Source organism: Pocillopora verrucosa, chromosome 3 (assembly GCF_036669915.1).
Source record: "Pocillopora verrucosa isolate sample1 chromosome 3, ASM3666991v2, whole genome shotgun sequence".
Taxonomy (NCBI): domain Eukaryota; kingdom Metazoa; phylum Cnidaria; class Anthozoa; order Scleractinia; family Pocilloporidae; genus Pocillopora; species Pocillopora verrucosa.
This window is the reverse complement of record NC_089314.1, coordinates 15,751,681-15,771,457: the sequence shown is the minus strand read 5'-3', so window position 1 is coordinate 15,771,457 and position 19,777 is coordinate 15,751,681. Positions and strand designations below refer to the sequence as shown.

The 19,777-nt window shown below is 37.5% G+C and overlaps 2 protein-coding genes across 2 annotated transcripts; one reads left to right on the top strand and one right to left on the bottom strand.

Moving 5' to 3' along the window:
• Positions 1-3,896: 3,896 nt before the first annotated feature.
• On the top strand, positions 3,897-6,400 carry LOC131776098 (PCNA-associated factor). The gene is made up of 3 exons (XM_059092237.2): positions 3,897-4,030; positions 4,944-5,087; positions 5,795-6,400. The coding sequence occupies exons 1-3, from the start codon at positions 3,994-3,996 to the stop codon at positions 5,935-5,937; spliced, it is 324 nt and encodes a 107-aa protein (XP_058948220.1). The 5' UTR covers positions 3,897-3,993; the 3' UTR covers positions 5,938-6,400.
• Positions 6,401-8,551: 2,151 nt separating this feature from the next.
• LOC131776095 (uncharacterized) lies at positions 8,552-19,188 on the bottom strand. The gene is made up of 9 exons (XM_059092235.2): positions 19,089-19,188; positions 17,721-17,900; positions 15,181-17,426; positions 13,867-13,933; positions 12,560-12,628; positions 10,744-10,818; positions 10,173-10,418; positions 9,763-9,893; positions 8,552-8,970 (listed from the first exon to the last, which is right to left on the bottom strand). Exons 1-9 carry the CDS (start codon positions 19,173-19,175, stop codon positions 8,916-8,918), a joined length of 3,156 nt encoding a protein of 1,051 aa, XP_058948218.2. The 5' UTR covers positions 19,176-19,188; the 3' UTR covers positions 8,552-8,915.
• Between the last annotated feature and the right edge of the window lie 589 nt (positions 19,189-19,777).

The window sequence follows — 19,777 nt, the reverse complement described above, 5'->3', positions numbered from 1 at the left end:
ACACGGTTTTCGTTCCTCTTTCATTAGTTATTTTATAAAAGAAATGTAAAATGGTTTCCGTGTTTACATAGCCTGATGTAAACACGCGGGAGGTTGGGAGAACACGAGATAAGCGTAGGAAACCACGACGCGTCGCGTCGTGGTTTCCTACGCTTATCTCGTGTTCTCCCAACCCCCCGCGTGTTTACATCAGGCTATGTAAACACGGAAACCATTTTACATTTCTGCAGTGTAAATCAAGTAACCCTTATAATTTATCCATGTTTGCTCTCTGTTGCTGTAAAAATATCAACTTATCATTTTTGATGCAAAACGTTGCCATTGTTTTTATTGTTAGCTTGAGTATTTATGGTGTGTCAAAAAACTTCATTGGTTACAAGAAAGGGAGTGATTTTGCTAAGACATTGTCATGAACCAAAAACCAAGAGTCACTAGTCCTCACTACAACAGCCAACCAGAATAGAGGTAAACATTACATTGAATAACTTAGAACTAAAATAATATACATAGTAACTCCCAATAAGCATGGGAAACTTGTAACATGTTTTACCAATTTACCATATTTCACATTGGTCCTTGTTATGTTTACAAACTTTTAATATGTTTTAGCTTTGAGAATGTGGGGTGAGTTTGTCTTGTGCACTGAGAATTCAATTTTTCATGATTTATTTGAAACATAAATTTTAATTGGATGAGAGATACATCTAATAAGACCTTATCACTTCTCTGGTAAGTTACCAGTTACAAGTCTGCCGCTGGGCCAGAGGGGGAGTTGTGGTTCGATAGGTTATATAATGGGTCATATAATTCTACAAATATGTTGTTGTATCATTTCAAGCAAATAAAAAGACAAATTCGAGTTCTTGATAAAGATTCCAAATGACATACAATACAACTGATTTATCAGAAATGTTCCCACTCTCATGAAAAAAAATGTGTACGTATTGCATGTCTATGTTTCCCTACAGCTAAGAATTCTGTACGGGTCCGCAAATGATCCCACGACCGCAAATGATCTCGGATCGCAAATGATCCCGGACCGGAAATGATCCCTGATGGGGACCGCAAACGATCTCGACTAAAAAATAAGGAATGGCATGGATGTGGGAATGGTGAGGGTAGGGAATTGGGATGAATAGCAATTATATTTATTAAAACCATCTTAAATTATGGCTTACAACTGGCTTCTTTTTGTTACCTTTTTCATACTACGATGCTATGAATGGCACCTTCATAAACGGACTTAGTCTTTACTATATATCTAAAAATTATGACCGAGATTCTTTTCCACAACACAATAAACACTACATATTCTTCCTTCACTAGATACACATTGATATGCCAGCGTGGTATACCGTTCTATCTTTATATCAAATTGTATCAGTCCATTGACGTCACCCGGCTGGCAACAGCAGCAACAGTCTCAGTAAAAACAACAACAACAACGTAGTGCTTTAGACTAATATGTTTTCACCCAAAATGCGGCATTGCTTGTTTTTGTTGCACTTAATTCCAAACCAAAATTCATCCACTGATTAAGCAACTATTACAAAAGACGCTGTCATCTGAGTAGTACTGCAACGCTCCACCACTCTCAAAAACACTTTTTGAGTAACACTGGAATTTTCGTCCACATTTTGGAAAAATTTCTTCTGTGATTTTTCCATGGCCATACTTTTGCCTTTATTCCTCGGCAATAGCTAGTTACAGTGTCACCATTATGCTTTTCTAAGGAGAATATCTGATCGATGCTGGCCTCTGACAAACTGGCGTTGTCTGTTCTTGCTCGCTTCGCTGGTTGGCCTGGGAATCGGCTTCATGGTCTGTGCAAGTATCATTTCGTCTCCCACTGTCACTCTTTGCCTTTTGCTGCCACTCATTTTCTTCTTCTTTTGTTACTGAGGTAACATCATCTACTTTAAACCCCCTCGTTTCGCTCTCAAGTGTCACGGGATCATTGTAGCTGATAAAGTACTTGTGCATGGAATGATTAGCCTCAAGGATCACCCCTTCACAGGTGTTCTTTAGCGAGTTTTTCTTTCCCTTCACTAATTTCTTTGAGACAGGGACTCGAATCAAAACGGTTTCTCCCTTGTAATAGAGTGAGGGTGGATTTCGCCATAACTCCCGCTTTACCATATTCTGCGAAGCCTTATTAGACGCATCCAGAGCTTTCTGCATGATAGAATTGCGTTCTGTTACTAGCTCTGTTGGTTCTTCCGTCTTGCATTCATCTATTTCGATACCGTTGCTGTTTTCATCTGGAACTTCATATTCCTTCTTTCCCACAAGAAACAGTTTATTGCGATACCTATTGGGCTTTCTACCGAAGTACACTTCAAATGGAGAAAGCTGTGGTGATTCATTGTAGAGTTGCTGGTACTGTTGTAGAGACTCCACCCAGTTGAGATGGCCATTGTTGTTGTTGTTAATTTAATCAACCTTTATTTTTTCCTTCCACGTTCTGTGTGAGCGCTCGTCTTTTCCTTGGGTCTGGAGACTGTATGCGGAGCTTTTAATTTTGCGAACATGTAGCGTTTCGCAAACAGTCTTTACTACTCCCTTAAATTCTGGACCTTGATCGCCTAGCAAAATTTCTGGAGGACCGTGTTCGATGTAAATGTCTAAAGATGTTCCGCCACTTCACGAGTCTCTTTTGTTTGAAGAGGACGTAAGAAAAGAAATCTACTGAAAATGTCAATAACAGACATTATGTATTTATAAGTATCACCGTCTAGCATGCTAACCATGCTTACAAGATCCACTTGATGTCTTTCTTGTACTTTTGATGTCCTGATTGGCCGGAGAGGCGCCTTATTTTGAAAGAGGGGCCTAATTTTTTGCTGCTGCTTCAATGAATTTAGACTGTGTTGGATGACTCGACGTAATAACCCATGGTAAATTTGAGACATTTGTTTGCTCAATTTTTTAGTGCCTTCACTTTTCGTTTCGTAGTACGCACCATCCACAAGCTGAGAAACATCCGACTTTTTCACCACAATTCAGTAAGTTACCTTTTCGACTATTTGTTTCTTCGGCTGTCCAACTGTCGGATCATGGATTTCTTTCACGGCATAGATGTCGTTTTGTAACTTCCGATGAACCCGTTGCCTTAACCCTTCGTCACCTTTCTTAGGCCAATCTAAGAAAGGTGACAATATATATATATATATATATATATATATATATATATATATATATATATATATATCTGAAATCTGGTATCTGATATCTAACATATATATACAGTACATTTCCCACAATTATATATATATACATATATATATATATATAAAGAGTAATTTGACTTACGTAAGACAGTGCTCAATACATAGGAGTAGAGCGATGTATATATTGTGGGAGGAAAAAGACAAATAAACTACCAGTTCATCCCTACAGACCTGTTTCGTGGTTGTCCACTCATCAGGGGATTTCCCCTATATATATATATACATATATATATATATATATATATATATTCTTTATAGATATCTGACATCTAACCACATTAAAAACATCGAGTACTCTCAACGCGCATTGGTTTCGCTCCAATATATATATAATTTTTTTAACCTTCCTCTAATATGTAAGTCCATGCTATTCCTTATTTTTTGGTCGGGATCATTTGCGGCCCCCATCGGGGACCATTTGCGGTCCGGGATCATTTGCGGTCCCGGGATCATTTGCGGACCAGTAAAGTTCTCTGATAACTACTCAAATAAACCTCACCTATTAAGAGACGCGTTTAGGTCACCTTATCATTTATAGTTAGTTGTTATGACGTGTTTTAGGATTCGCTTGAATTTTGAAAATGGACAATTCAGACTATTCATGATGATACCAAGTGCCGTAGGGTAGTAACCTTTGCAGAAAAAGTTGGCCTCGACCTGATGCGACGTGAAGTGAGATAAAAAGGCGCGCATATTCGAAGTTGATATTTCGACGTCGGAGTTCACCATTTCCACGCGTTAGGTTTACTAGCAGCTTTGCAAAATGGTACGAACGAAAGCAGACAGTGCAGGAAGGAAAGGTAAGTGGATTGATTACACGCCGGTTATTGTAATTTTAGCTTCAAAAACAGCAGTTCGTTATCGAGAAAGAGGGGTTGATAGTGTTCATTTCATTGATACAACACTGGCTTGTTTTTGATCCGATATTCCGGTAAATCTGGTCACAAACAGAAGATCGCCTCAGAGGAGTCATATAAGCTAATGTTAAAAATATCGATTATTGGACTATTGCTTTCAAGTTTCACTGATCTGAATCGTTATGGTACTTCGCTCACGTGTACATTTAACTCAGTGAAGCTTGGTATGTACATTGGGAGAATATTCTGTGTATAACTACCCTATGTTCGGTTTTGATGAAGAAATCATGGGATTTAAACAACAAGATTAAATACCTTCGCCCTGTCTAAATGTACCAAAAAGGTGTAGTGGCTTTCACTCGGCTGTTCGTGCTTGAATAATTTCTTTCTTCTTTGGTTAAAATCCCATAGATGAACGGTGGTAGCACTATATATCTTGTAGATGCATTCTTTAATTTTGTTTTTCGGAGTGCTAATTATGATAAGAAGTTTACGACATAATGAGACCCTGGTATTGATATTCTTTCACTAGAGGTGAGAGTTGTTGTACCATACAACAATCAATTTTATGCTATGCTGATTTTCGGGTCTCTTCATCGCTTTTTGCGCAAGATTTATAAGTTGAATTTTGTTTTGAACTTTAAGCAACTCATTAAAAGTGGCCTTAACTAACTAGGAAAACGTTTTGTCTCAACCACAGAAGTTATTTTGGCTTTGCAACTGCTATTTAATTTGTCAAACCATGTGATCAAGGGTTCAGTTGAAGCCTTTGGAGGAATCAGTATGAAAACTTATCGAAAATTTAGTAACAGATCACTGTTCTAGCAGTTGCACATTATGTAATTTGCACACACAGCTGTTGGTGCCAAAGCTCCTCGCAAACAGTTTGGTGCTTCATCATCATCATCGGTTGGTTCACCAAACAACTCAGGAGGAGGCAAGAACAAGAACAGCGGAGGAAATCCTGTCAAGTGGTGGCCATCCCCCAAATGGCAAAAAGGTAAATTACCAGGTGATAATAACATCCCACAACCGAGAGAGTTCAAGGATACATACCAGTTTCTGACTCTCTTTTTTTCCTTTGGGGGAGAAGGAATAATGACAATAATTTACTTTCTAAAAGCTGGCTTGTTTTGAATGGCACTGCTTGGGTAGTTGTGTGTTATGAAATAAAACCTTGTAATTTTCTGGGAACTATCTAATTGCCAACCATGCTTTTTGGTTGACCTCTAAGACTTACATTTTTATTTTGTCTTCTCCCTTGTTAAAAAAATCCTGTGTTTGTTACTATCCCATCTCTATCAGAATCTATTCTATCTCACTATGGTTTGGGTAAGGTTAATTCTTGTTTTAGATTCAATCTTAAACAAATAGGGGATGAAATGATAGAGAAAATAATATTAGCAGGGATTTGATTTGATTTAGAAGTGAACACTGCAGCCAGGAATTCCATGCAACATCAACTGGTCAGGACCTCCTCACCACACATCTGGTGCTCTGATTACTAGTTCATGTGTTGGAGTTCAGTAGAAGTACTGGCTAACATGATAAGCAAGTTGGATTCGAATAATAACACATTACAGACAACAATGAATAGGCCCTTGAAGCATTTTTTGAAGCAAAAGTGGAGGTATCGGTATATAGTTCTAGTATGCAGTGTAAGTGCTCTTGAGGTTTATTTCAACCTGTGTATTGATATATTTTTAGGCATTGGACAGTTCTTTCCTAAAGATGGAGCAAGTAATGAAGATTTCTCTGAAAAACCACAGGCAGCAGAGGCAAACAGTTACCCAGGGGCCTCCTCTGAAGAATTGGGACTAGATGGAGTTAAACCAATTCATGAGGACTGAACAACAACCAATATTATCAATCATAAAATTTCATGATGTGTTCATCATTTGAACAGTTTCATGAGCGTGCAACTAGTGACATTGATCAACTGATATCAATAAAGGCATATATTATTGTACAGTGAGGAGTCTATATAGTACATTATGAGGTAAGTTTTTTCTTTTGAAGCCAAGTATTATTTTTTTTTTTCTCTGTCAAAGCATCATATGTCACACGCAATTATCAATTTCAACATCTTTCTATCATGGACAACTGCACTCAGATGTGTTTACCACTGCATTGTAATTTATGTATTTATTTCACTTCACTGAAGACTTCAATTGTTTCACTTAGAATTGCCATGTATTCTGCTGTTTAACTATTCTGTAATGTATTTTGTCATCTGAGTAGTACTGTCAAATACCTTGTTACTGTACATATTAAATATAACATATTTCAAACACAACCCTGGTCTTAAATAAATTAAACTTGAAATGTGTCAACAAGTATGTAGTTTCCTTACTACATTGTTAATTACTGCTTGATCTATCTTGATCTGTCAGTGGTGTGGCAAACTGGAACCAATAAGGTGCAAACTAATGTATCTTTATGAAAACAGGCGTGTGAAGCATGCAAGAGTAATTTTTTTGGTTGGCAAATTGAGATGGAACACTTTGTGTAACTTTCAAACGGATGAAATTATTGCATTACTTCACCTTAAGAGAAAGAAAAAAAATCTACAAATTTATCTGAACTCACACAGGTGTTTTTTGGTCTATTGTCTAAATACTTCTAAGCAAAAATAAAATGCATCAGTGCCACACTTACTGTTGTTTCCCTATAAGGCATTGTTTGGTCTTGTCACACAACATCATATCTTCCCTCTTTGAGAGAGAGTGTTGCAAAAATAATGGTTGCAAAAGAGACTACGCTTACTGCTATTCCTCTAACAGATAGAAAATCAAAATCAATCATCTACAGTTAGTTGCATCAAAAATATAATTCTATGTAATTTTTACTGCGAAAAGCAAACTGAAACTCTGTTATATCTCCAATAGACACTAACCTAAGATATATTGCAGTCTCGAATAACTAAAGATACATTGAACAAGAGAAAAGGATAATATTTCAAAGAGTGCTCCTTGATTGGTTGTTGCCTATCTGGACTTCGCCCTCTGTGTGTGAAATATGTGATAAAAAATGCAGGTTGTTTACAAGGAATGAGCATGCAGTTGGACTAAGTCCAAGGAAGCTAAAAGCAAATTTCAATTGTAGAAAAAGTCAAAATCCAGGACAATGTGGTTAGAATGCGCAATCAAGTGCAGGTTGTTTACAAGGAAATGAGAGGTGATGGAGCAAAGTCTAATTTGGCAAAATGGAATTTGATTGGTGGAATACAATTCAGGCATGTGAAAAATTGCCTAATGTTCATGTAGTGCAATGACTTGGTGTGTTCTGATTTCATGGTATGATGGAATGTAAGGTTTTTGGCATGTGGATTGTGAGTGAAGGGGTGAAAAAAACACGCTTTAACTTAAAAATGATACAACACGGTTAAATGTGAACCTCATATATCCCAATAGATCTCAACCTTAATCAATAAGGTTCTCACAAAGGCCACAAACCATTACACTTATCAAAATTGGCTCAAAATTAAAGGTTTATGTTACTCTTTGAGCACAGCCACCTGATTCCATGACATCATTTGCAAGAAAGCTGCACAAGACATACCCTAAATGGTGTGATTGGTGCAAGATATCCAAATGCTGTGACATGAGTGGTGCAAGATACATACCCTAGTGCGGCAGTCTGATTGGTATTAGCAATGTACCACTCTACACACTAGCATAATTATTTTTCCTTTTTCAGAAAAAAAAAAAAACAAAAAAAGCTCATAGCCCAACTTCCTTTGATTTGAATAAAACCTCTTTGTTATGGTAACACACATTAAAGGAGAGGTATGCTTCAGAAAACATATACCTTTCATCACCATCGTCAAAAAGTACACATATATCATCATACCACTTAACCCTTTCACTCCCAAGATGTCATTGGTAATTCTCCTGACTGTCTGCTCTACAAGTCTTCTGATGTTACATCTGAGAATATGGTATTGGATCAACTAATAATCCCCTAATTGATACCTTCCTTGGTTCTCATCACTTGTCTTCTTGATTTTGTATTGATATTGTGAAGAGAAATTGTCTTGGTCACTCATGGGAGTTAAAGGGTTAATCTATTCTGAGATTTACAGAGTGACCTCATTGTTTGACAATCATTCTCAATTGAGCTAAGAATTTGACCAACCTTCAACTCCACATTAGCAATTTATAGAAATGCTCTTGGGATGTTGGATAACAATGAAATGCATTTGTTTGTTCCTGATTAATAGATTATCCCTCAATTAAATTCATAGGAGATTTGAAACTGGATCAGCCACAACTGACCAGTCTGAAAAACAATTGTTGCTCCTTCCCTTTTCACCACCAATTAGAAGTAAAACTGCAAAGTTTTACTTTATAGCAAGTTTACACAGAATTTAAGTAATTCAACTATTACCTACCCATGATTAAATTTACACAATGATTTCATTTCAACATTGAATAAAACCAATTCAACAAGTACAAAACAGACTCGTCCCCTCTCAATTAATTTTATTAATTGAACAAATAATATGACAGGGAATTACAAACTGTAATTAACCTTATAACATTTACAATAGGAACATAAACAAAATCCTTTTTCCTATTGATCTACATATCACCATGAAATAAGATTTCTTCACCTTTAGTTGGTGCTTAATATAGCAATAATTAGAGCTAAAAAAAACCTTAATTTGTGCATGGATTGACAATCACATCAATCAGTTGCAGTATTATAACAGCAACCTCACTCTTTCATAAATAACTCAGTTTGCCTATGCTGTTTGTTAAAGATAACAATTTTTTTTTAAATCCAAAAACTGACTATTTTCAACTTTTTATGAACAAGAGCGGTATCAGCTTGAGTCTGACTTCATGTTCCTCTGCTCAACCCACGAAGTGAAAACCATTCTAAAGAAAGGGACATGAGATAGGAAAAACTTTATTAGAGTGCAGACAAATTGGCCATGTCACAGGAAAGTGCAGTTCTCATACTTGGTAAAGCTGCACTTAGTTATAATCACCTTCTCTTAGTTAAAACCAAAACAAGAAAGTTAGAATTCAAACAAAGGCTATTCAAATTTGTCAAGGTTATTTTGATGGGTTAAGGTGATTCCTCAGTATTGCACAATATTGCACATAAAAATCACATAATCAGGTGAATAGGCACACCTGTATTCCATGAACACAGTATTGTTTTTCAGTCAATGTACCAGGTAAAGAGGTGCTGTGGTCGTTAGTCCTTAAACAAGCATGATGACCTACACTTTTATTGCACAACTTTAGTGTTTACTAAGATTATCTCTTTAAATTGGAGAAATTAAAAAAAAGTAATCAAGGGGAAAAAAATTATACGGCTGACAGGGTTCAAGAAGCCTGTTACTCAATGATGCAAATTCTAACCTTGAAAGCTACAACTCAAGGAACATTTCAAGTCTTCTGTGTTTCTGATTGCATGATTTTCCCAATACTTTTACAGTACTTTGTGGAAGGGGTGGGGTGAGGGGGGATGAGGCCTTGCAAGGAAAAAATTTCTGCATTGAGCCCAAACAGTAGTTGGCCCCACAGCACCTATCCTTTCATGAAGCCAGAAGAAAGGACTATGAAGTCACTCCAGAGTTAATTGATACCTATTCATGGTTTCAAACCTAAACTGGTTATAAATCTGTATTAAGTTATTCAAATTAATTTGATGATTTATACCTGCAGTGTTTGACAATACACTCATTACTACAGTACTGAGTGCCACGTTCCTTTGTTGTACTCGCTGGCTTGTTGCAACCATCACACAGACACATTCGCTTAGTTATTGGCTTCACTGTAACTTTGCTCTTCTGTCAAAAGAGAACAAATTTTGAGAAATCACTACCTTGGGAATAATCTTTCCATGAAAAATGCCCAAGCATATAGAATTTGAATGTAATAACTTAAAAACTGTCTCCAAATGTGCTTTAAAAATTCAATTATACACTGCCTTTTCCAAAACCCACTAGGTAACAGCTACTGCGCCAGTTATCACACACACCCATAAACTAAAAAAAAAAAAATCATCAATTCCTGTAAAGATTGTATTTATGCCCAAGTTGGGATTATTCTCTTCATTGCACACTGACCTTAGCCTTTGTAGAGACTGTTGACTGAGTTGTTGTGCCAGTTGGTGCCTTATTAGCTGCCATTGGTGGTACGGTTGCCACTGGCTTTCCAGCCATAGGAGTCTGACTTAGAGTACGGCTCAGGGGTTTACCAACAGCCACAGCAGAAGTGTCTTTGTTGGGTTCCAATGTACCAGGTATACCCACACTGGGTGATGATATAGAATCTGCTCTGTCAATCTTCCTGAGTTTTACAGTTGGTTCTTCCTGTTTTAAAAGGAACAGAGAACACTAGTAATGCACCTAATAATTCTATAGGAAATCTGAAAAAGAAAACCCTTAGACTAGCAAAGATGGCAGTAAAATTAAGAACTAACAGACCAACATATTCTACACTTTTACCAATCCAAGAAATAGGATTATTAAAAAAAAAAACAAAAAAAAAAATCAAATGTGCCTATCAGTATATGTGGCACTTCACTCAATCAACAGTGTCTCTCTATGACTCATAACAGTGGCACACTGGCCTCAACCAAAATTCAAAATCACAGTAAAACACTTTGTGACAGTTTTTCTTGATATCCACCCGTACCTCTTGTAAAAACTTTCTAGCCTGGTGTTCCTCTTGTGATTTTTTATATTCCTGCTGTGCTTTCTCTTGCAAAGCCTATACATGGTAAATACAAGTGATTTGAAATCCATGAAACCCTCACATCTGCTGTCTTTATTTCATTGATAAGGCCAGTTACATTTAATGAAAACCAGTGTGACTGCATGGAGTGTAACTAGTTTAATAAACAAGTTATTTGTGATGACAATGCCTGTGACTGGGACATGGTGCAGATTATTGCACTATGTTTAAATAGGCAAGTTCCCCTTCAGTGTTAGTACCTGAGCCCCTAAAACATACTCACACCCTAAAGTAGTACACCAGACTAAGAGTTGCTCATCAGCTATGACATGTTGACAAGCCACAGTAACAAGAGAGCCTGACTAGAGCTAACAGCCCAGGAGAAGACAGACTATGAGGTAAAGGACTGTTGAGAAACAGTAAATATATGTTATTTGCCGGCTGGGAGGTCCGTATGGTGAAAAACTGTGACTGAGGTCTTGAAAATACTGCCCGAGGCCGTAGGCCGAGGGCAGCATTTTCAAGACCGAGGTCACAGTTTTTCACCATATGGACCAACCCTTAGCCGGTAAATAACATATTTATTGTTTTTAAACTTGACGAAATTCTTTCCAAAAGAACCCGAATGATTTAGGGCTGAAAATACGATAAGATCTTCCATAAACTGAACAATTTTTGAGTGAGTAAATGGTAGTTAAAATAGAGGTGATGAAGGTGATTTAAAAGGCTTCCAAACAAACTTTGAAACATTATTTTTACAAGTATCTGTCACAATCTGACACCTGTCAATTAGAGAGCGCGTAAGAAAAAAAAAAGCATAAGAGCATTTGAAAAACGGAACTAGTTTGGCAAGGACTGTCACGACAATGTTTTCTTCAAAATCAGTCAATGATCTAACGGAAAGTATTATTCACTCTCATCGACGATTCATTCATGTACGAAGATTTACCTCTGTTCATTAAGTAAACGGAGAGGAAAGTAATTGTGAGTAAATTCAATCTTTTTATTTTGAAGTTGTGAGAGTTTGCTCGTTTGTTTGCTGCAATGGCGTGTGTAAATCTGGTCTTTCCTTCACAAAAACTAAATTCGAACGGCACACTCCAACGAGACACAAGGGAATTTAATGCGGCCTTTTCTCAAAAGATTCCTTCAGTTTCTGTTGTGTAATTTACGGTACAAATGTCCAAATTGAACGGAATTGGAAAGACTCAACGGGAGCGTATATTTGTTGTAGAACTTAAATTAAAACTTTGCTCGCTCTTTCTCTACTAACAATTTTCTCGAGAAAATTCAGATGATAAATTAACGAAAGTTCCATCATTCAGTTTAACTGTAACCAAATACCTCACGTTTTAACTTTCTGGGTACTTTTTGTGAACGATTAAAATTAATTACAGACAGTTTTTAGGCCGCTTGTCAACCAACGTAATGACACTATTGTTTATACAAATTCATTCTGAAACCAATATTTTTCTGTCAACCAAAGTGATTTGAGAGAGAGAAAAGAGAGGATTCATAAGTTATTTATCGGCTTGAGGTAGTGACCGACTTGTTTGCTTTAAAATACTGCCCAGCCGGAAAACAAGGTATATTTATGAAAAATGACAATGAAAGTTGGGATGTACTCGGTGACTCACGAAAGCGTTACCGTGGCCCGTGGGCAGAGATAGGAAAATACTGACCGGGTAAAGAACCAATCAAATTGCAGGATTCGTTACCGTGCCCTCTAAAAAAACAATAAAACTGGGTATACAATAGAGCAGTGGGGTCATTATACCTTTTTGTTGTTTTCATTTAGGTTTTCCCACATCTGGTCCACAATTTTCTTGATTTCTTCAAACTGAGCCTGTTGGAAATTAATTGTGGATTTAATACATTATCTCAGCCAAATCTTATAGCTACATGTTGTCCAGTATGAACTGCACAATCTGCAGCCACATGTTTTGAAGGGCAATAAGTAACAATCTAGATTCAGTACCACATCAATACATTGTTTTGCTAACTGCAGTACAAGCAAGAACAATTTTGTTGGAGTTTCAAATAGATTCCTCATGATATGAAAAGGCTTGAAAGAAGTTGCAGGTTAAAGAAGTTTTATTTAACTCATATGCAGTTAACTCCCAAAAACACAAACCCTTGCTGACTCTCAGAACAATTCATTAAACATGCATTTCCTCCTCCTCAGAGGTCATACGTCTGAAATTCCTCATAACTCCAATCTTTTTCAGTTTCCTTCAAGATTATCTCATTGAGTTATTTAGAGTGGACTGTAGTTTGCACACCTCTAAATTTTTTCACTTAGATGTTCCCATATCACTCCTTTTAAGCAGAAGCATACATACTCTATACAGGCTATATGTTTCTGTTTTAAGTTATCACTGGGTTACATTGCATATATACCAACTCTCCTGGATACAGAGCTAATCTCCCACTCTCCCATACAGGTGACCAAAACTCCCTGATAAAAGGAAGTTTGGATAAGTTGCCCACAACATTGGATTTAAGCTCCATATGTTCCAAAATTCCAAAATCATCTGGCTTCTTAAGCTTGTATTATGACTTCTGGCTTCATTTTCTTGCATGATGCACTTTGTTTGTCGCAAACAGAAAGAAGAGAGTTTCTTCTTTGTTACTGCTATACAAGTGAGTCTGATTGGATGAGTATTTAACCAATTGAAGACCCTGACAAATAGATCCACGTTTTTCTTGCAAAATTGCTCAGTGGTGGTGGGTTTTTTTTTCAATTCCAAAAAAAAATTGAGGGGGGGGGGGGGAAAGGGGGTCACATCAGTGAATTCAGTTGGGGGAGGGGGGGGGTGTGCTGGTCCAAAAAAGAATCTCCAGGTTTGAGATCCCCAGAGGTTGGCTCCTCTGATATTGTACATGTACTTCACACAAGACTGAAGCAGTCATATTTGCCACAGTTATATTCACTGACAGGAAAATGCATTAGTATTCCTGAGCCCTAATATGCAAAACCTTAAAACTACATCATTACACAATCACAAAATTGTTGATGAGACCGTATCACATAGATCATGGCACTGATGTTCAACATAAAAGTGTATACAAAGCTTAACATACCACAGAGTTTTTTGAGCGTATGGTTGCCTGTGTCTCCTTGAAAAACAGCTCATAAGCTGTAAGAGGCCTAAACAATGAAGACAAAATCTGAAAACGTTAACTTTCAATCTACAAAAAACTTCCTTCTAAGTTAAGGGAATTCTCTTACTACATTGACCATCAATTGGAGAAGAGTGTTTTGGCAGGTTATTTCTAATGAATTATACAAAAACCAAAAGAAATTACGAGAAACATTTATTTGTAAAAAGGTCTTAACATTACATTCAACTATTTACGGTAAAGACAGAGTAATTTCACTAAATCAGTAAAGGAGCACCTAGCTACTAGCCTAGAAAAGTCCAAATTGAAAAAAAGAAAAAAAAAAAGGAGAGAAAAGCAGCTGGGTAAGTTTCCCATAATACATGTAGCTGTACTTTCTGTTCAGTGAACTTCCCCTAACAGACCTTTCCTCAACCTTAGGGAGCAAATGCACAATCTAGTATCCACATTTTTCAAAACGAAACAACAGAAATAACAAAAACAAAACGACTGTAACAACCAAATAAAACATCTCCTATGACCAAAACAAAACCACCACTCTGACACTGCAAGGATCAACGCAATTGATAAATAACTTTTTGTTTGTCTGTTTGTTACACGAGTGGAGGATAGAATGTAGCAGAAAATGTAAGACTTTCAAACATTAAGGCCATCTCACACATCTTTCTTTTTTTCTACCACATGAGCAGTTGAAACTATAATTTGACACTAATAAGGTCTTATATGTAGTTTCTAGGACAGAACACCAGTCATATTAAATACCAAAGCCTATACAGAAAGGAGGAAGAAACAGATATTGGTATTCAACAACAACCTTTATGCCCATGTCTTTTTTTAAATTGAATTTTTGTAAATTAAGGTTTCCTTGACACCTCACACATATCCAGTGGCAAGTGAGAGATAACTGAATTTTCCCACGAGGTTAACCTAGAGTAGACCATAATCAAAACAAGTCACATATGTTGGCTGATGTCTGACACCCCTAGGCATTCATTTTATTTCATTATTATTATTGACTATTGTTTGATTTTTTTCCTTTGATTGTTTGTCACTTCCTTGTGGTCCTTACAATAGGTTCATTTTATTTTGATTTTTTTGTTTTAGTCATTTCAGTGGTTTCACTTGTTTCACTTGTTTTGTTTTGCTTTGCTCATTATGGTCATTTCGTTTTGGTCCTTTGGCTTGTTTCATTTTGTTTGTTCTGTTTTGCTGTTTCAGGTTTTAGTACATACCCATTACTGGGCTTCATTATTAGTCAGTTACTCATGCACTTACTTGTTGAGCTCCAGACCATCTTTTTCTCTCTTCTTACGCTTAGTTCCTTTATCTTTCTTTTTCTTTTTCTTTCTTTTAACATCATCAGCACCAGTCACCTTCTTTAGGCTTTCAGCAACTTGTGATAAAGGTGTACTGTCATCATCATCTTCATCATCACTGTCCTGGTGATTCCCACCAATCATTTGCTCTGTGCTAGAACTTAATGCAACATGTGGTGATGACATTTGGTCTTCTGCAGGACCTGGAGCAGATGGTTTGATGCTGGCTTGCGACACAGCCTGGCTTGTACCTGATGTTGATGACAATGATGACAATGTAGATGAGGGTGTAGCAGCAACCACTTGACTAATTGCAGTTGCCTCATTGACAAATGTTATTTGAACTACATTACCACTACCTGGCAAAGGTGTTTGTTGCAGAGGTATACTACTTGGTTGTGTTGATCCTATGGTCGTTGAACTTTGTTTCCCATGTGGACTATTTACAAACAACCCAGGAGATATTTTTTGCACTGTTGTACCCAGCTGCATAAAGGGTTCTGCATTATTTTGTGCTAAGATTGCTTCACCATTAACTCCACTTAAAGATAAAGGGTCAGATTTTGCATATGACAATAGATTACCAATGCTTGGATTTGAGATAGCTTCCAGTTGAGCATTAGCACCCCCATGTTGAGACAAAGATAACACATTCTTGGAATTCAAACCAGAATTAGCTGCATTCATTAAAGTCATTTTAGTTGGTTGCTGTTTCACTGACACAGGTGATTTAAGAGTTGAATTTGTATTAACTAATATCATTTTTACAGGCTGATTTGATGCAGCTACAGGAAGAGACGATTTGGTGACTTGTGAACTCTGAGCTCCTGATGTTGGATTTTGTGGAACAACATAACAAATAAGTGGTTGACCAGTCTGAATATTTCCTGTTGATGCTACAATCTGACTAGTTGGTCCCTGTTGCTTAGGCTGTCCAATGGCTTTTACAAGCTGACTCAACAATGCCGGGTTTGATGTGAAAGCTTGTAACGGATTAGTTTGATTGTGTTTTACACCAGACTGGGTAGCAACTGGATTTATAATGGTCCCTTGCAAAATTTTCTGCGTAGGCATGTTGTTGGGATTTGTACCAGAAACACCTATATTATGAGTAGCCATGTTTTCTCCCTGGATCTGTAGACTAGTTGATTGAACTACAGGTGCTGACGTGGTAATTCTAGAACCCTGAGAATGTACACCTGTTCCTTCCACATTACTTTTAATGGGAACATTACTCTGTGCTAACTTTGCTGAGTTTATCCCAAATTGAGAAAGAGATGACCCAGCTTTGCTACTTGAAGATGCAACAACTGATGGAACAGCCATTTGTAGCATCTTAGAACTTGTTAGAATCTGAGGGCTGTGTGAAGAAAATGTCCTTGTGGCTTTCACTGATGACTGAGAGGGAGACAACCCTCCCATATTCTGCAGTGGAGAGCCAGGCTGCATACTAGGTGATGGGTGTCTCACAGTTTGATTTGTGGACCTTACTGAAGCAGATAATTTTCCAGCATGGTTTGTTTGCTTTACATTTGGACTTGGACTTCTGGATGATGCAAGTGGACTTCCTGGACTACTGGCACTATTTAAAGGGCTTCCTCCTGTTACTACTCCAAGAGGTAGTGTATTTTTGACAGCTGAAACTGATGGAGCAACTGATAACTGTCCAGGACTTGATGAACGAACAGGCCCAGAGGAAATGCCCTTTTGTAAAGCATCTGATGCCATCTGTAAATGAGCTGTTGAAGGATTTGGCTCCTGTGGAACTTGAGGTGTGAATACAATTGGCTCACTGACACCTTGAGGCATATCTCGCTCTACAATTTCGTCAATGAGTTGCTCAATGTTAGAGTCACTTCCCATTGACTGAAGCTGAGGATTCATGCTAACATTGTTCATAGAGGGAGGGAGGTTTGTCTGCACAAAGGAGGGCATCGGTGGTTGAACTGTTGCTGGCCTATTCAGATTTGCTAAAAGGGCCATTCTCAGAGGTTGCTGACCAACAGTAAAGGTTGAATGACCATGCATTGATCCAGGTGGTGTAATTGGTGGTAAATCAAAGTTTTCTGATGGAAAAGTTGGAGTTGGTGGCGTCCTAGAACGTCCCACAATACTCTGTGCATGAAGGTACTCCTGACGGATATCATTTAACAAAGAGCTAGGGTCTCCAGGAAATACTGGATTTATTGCTGAGGATTGTGGAACCTAAGAAAATTTAAAAAAGGTTAAAAATAAAACCTCTAGATTGTGCTGTTCAGTCTCCTTACTCGTACAAAACTTTACAGATTTGCAAGTTGGGTGGGCATATCACTCTTAATCAGTAATAAGAGAGAAACATACATACAGGAAAATTGACTGCAGCTTTTGTTTACTCATCACTTGTTTCTTTAGCAACATTTGATGTTACAATGAGAAATCAGATGTGATTTGGCGGTGAGACAAAACCAAACATACAGGAAGTAATGGACATCATTTTGAAAGAAAATACTTTTTTCTTACTTGGGGTAAACTGACAATAGCTGTTCCAGGGTCACGGCTATGATGCAAGCTCCTGTCCAGGACCAGACCTTCATTCCCTCCACTGTTCCGAGAACTTGTTGCCGATGATTGTGTAGTGGGTGTTGAAACCACATTGGATCCTGCTACATTCAAACTTTGAAGTTGGTCAAACTCAATGTCCTAATCACAAAGAAAATTCAACGTGAAAATCTCCAACAAAATCATGTTAGGATCATTTTCAGACCATGTTTCTGTTTTTGCATCTTCCATCAAAATCATCACCAGAAAAATGGCAGTATGTTCTTCTTTGATAATTTTTAACATGGAAAATTTGTGAAGTTGTTTTTTTTGTCAGAATTTACATAAAGATCAGATTCCAAAAAGGTTCACATTTATCAAATATATGGTGAGTTAACGATGTGGTATGCTACCAGAATTCCGTATTCATAATATGACAGATGTACGTTACCATCTAAAGTGGCGAATATGTTAAAATGTAAAACAAGAGAGTTATCCGAGTTGTTCTGATCAGGAATTAGAATTGTACTTGAGCTACAGTGTAATGTAATATAACCATCCTTATTTCATACAAAAAAACAAAACCAAAACAAAAAGTTAAACCCTAAAAAAAACAAAATAAAACACTTCCGCTTAATTTGATCCAACACTGAAGCTGTCGATAAATTCTACGCCAAGATTTTACTGGGGATGCAAAATTCTATGAATAATTAATAGGATGTTTCACATGTCAAGCTACGGTCCGATCACAAAACTCCATCAGTAACTTGCCCTTCTAATGTACATGACCGTCAAACCGCGTGTTAATACGGCTTTTCCCGAATAAACACAGCTTCATCCTCATCCAGTGATCTTAAGCCTGTTTTCCGTACTGCGACTGATCGGCCTACCCTTCCCTATGATTTAATCCAGTTGCAAACAGCTTTTAACATTCTCAACACGTCATATTTTTCAAAAATACGACCACACTTTTGATGCTTCTTTGCCATTATCTTGGTCGAACTCTTGTCGAGAGTTTCGAATCACCTCTGGCTTCATTTGTATTTTCTCAAATCCATGCACGCACGAAAAAAAAAAAAAAAAACGAATAAAACGAGGTCAGCCCCGAAAATTTAGCGACCGACGATACTTTGATCACATCATAGTCACTGTGGTGCTATGAACGATCTTCGAGAAATCTTATCTCGAAGAGACACGGCCACTTTCCAGGATTCCGCAAGAGCTGGGAACAAGAGTGACTTTCTAGAAGGTCTTTCGGTGTTTAACTTTGATCGAGTCTTACCGATTTATTTATGGGGAAGCGATTTCTTTCCCGGTGTAAAAAGTTACGTAAGTGAACACCTAACAGACCTTTGAAGGAATATCGTGCTTGTCCCAATCTATAACTTCATCTATATCAAAATCGGCGATAGCATTCGTGTCTGAATCCGTCGCCATTACCCCCACAGTTTCTTCGCTGAAAATGTGCGCATACTCAGTAATAATGCTGACCAGAGTTTTGTGCCCGCAATAACGAATCGCCTCGCTTTTATGTGGTACCTTAGTTTGATTCGGGGCGGGGAGGGGGAAGTTGGTCTCGTTTCAAGAAATGTCAGAGTTTTTTTGAAATCTTCGAGGATCTATACTGAACCACCAAGTGGCCTGTAACAAGAAATCGTAAAGGACTTGTACTTTGCGAAAAACAAAGAGGCCTATAGCTCACTTCAATCAGCAAGGGGTATCTTTTCTAATCACGAATCAAACCCCCAGCCCACCCCCCCCAAAAAAAGACCTGTCTGTCCTAACAAACTCGTGTTACCTTACAAACTTAACATTCACGACAAAAATAGCGCCGCCCTTGAATATGGAAATGAAATATATTTTCGAAGAAAGTGAATATTTTCGCATGCTTTCTCTCATAAAATCGAATTAATCTTATCACGAGAACGTGCAAACTGTGCGGGGGTCGGAAAAAAAATTGTCCCTGAGTTTTGAAAGTCTCTTTTTCTTACAGTTCTTAAAGGCTATAACATTATAATTAAAAGGAATCATTTGAAAAA

Bases quoted from the DNA above. Each gene is read 5' to 3' on its own strand.
- LOC131776095 (XM_059092235.2), bottom strand. From the start codon at position 19,175: ATGGCGACGGATTCAGACACGAATGCTATCGCCGATTTTGATATAGAT. The intron at 12,629-13,866 runs GTATGTTAAGCT...AATTTCCAACAG, and splicing joins TACGCTCAAAAAACTCTGTG to GCTCAGTTTGAAGAAATCAA. The intron at 8,971-9,762 runs GTATAAATCATC...CCCTTTCTTTAG, and splicing joins TGTATTGTCAAACACTGCAG to AATGGTTTTCACTTCGTGGG.
- LOC131776098 (XM_059092237.2), top strand. From the start codon at position 3,994: ATGGTACGAACGAAAGCAGACAGTGCAGGAAGGAAAG. The intron at 4,031-4,943 runs GTAAGTGGATTG...TTGCACACACAG, and splicing joins AGACAGTGCAGGAAGGAAAG to CTGTTGGTGCCAAAGCTCCT. The intron at 5,088-5,794 runs GTAAATTACCAG...ATATATTTTTAG, and splicing joins ATCCCCCAAATGGCAAAAAG to GCATTGGACAGTTCTTTCCT.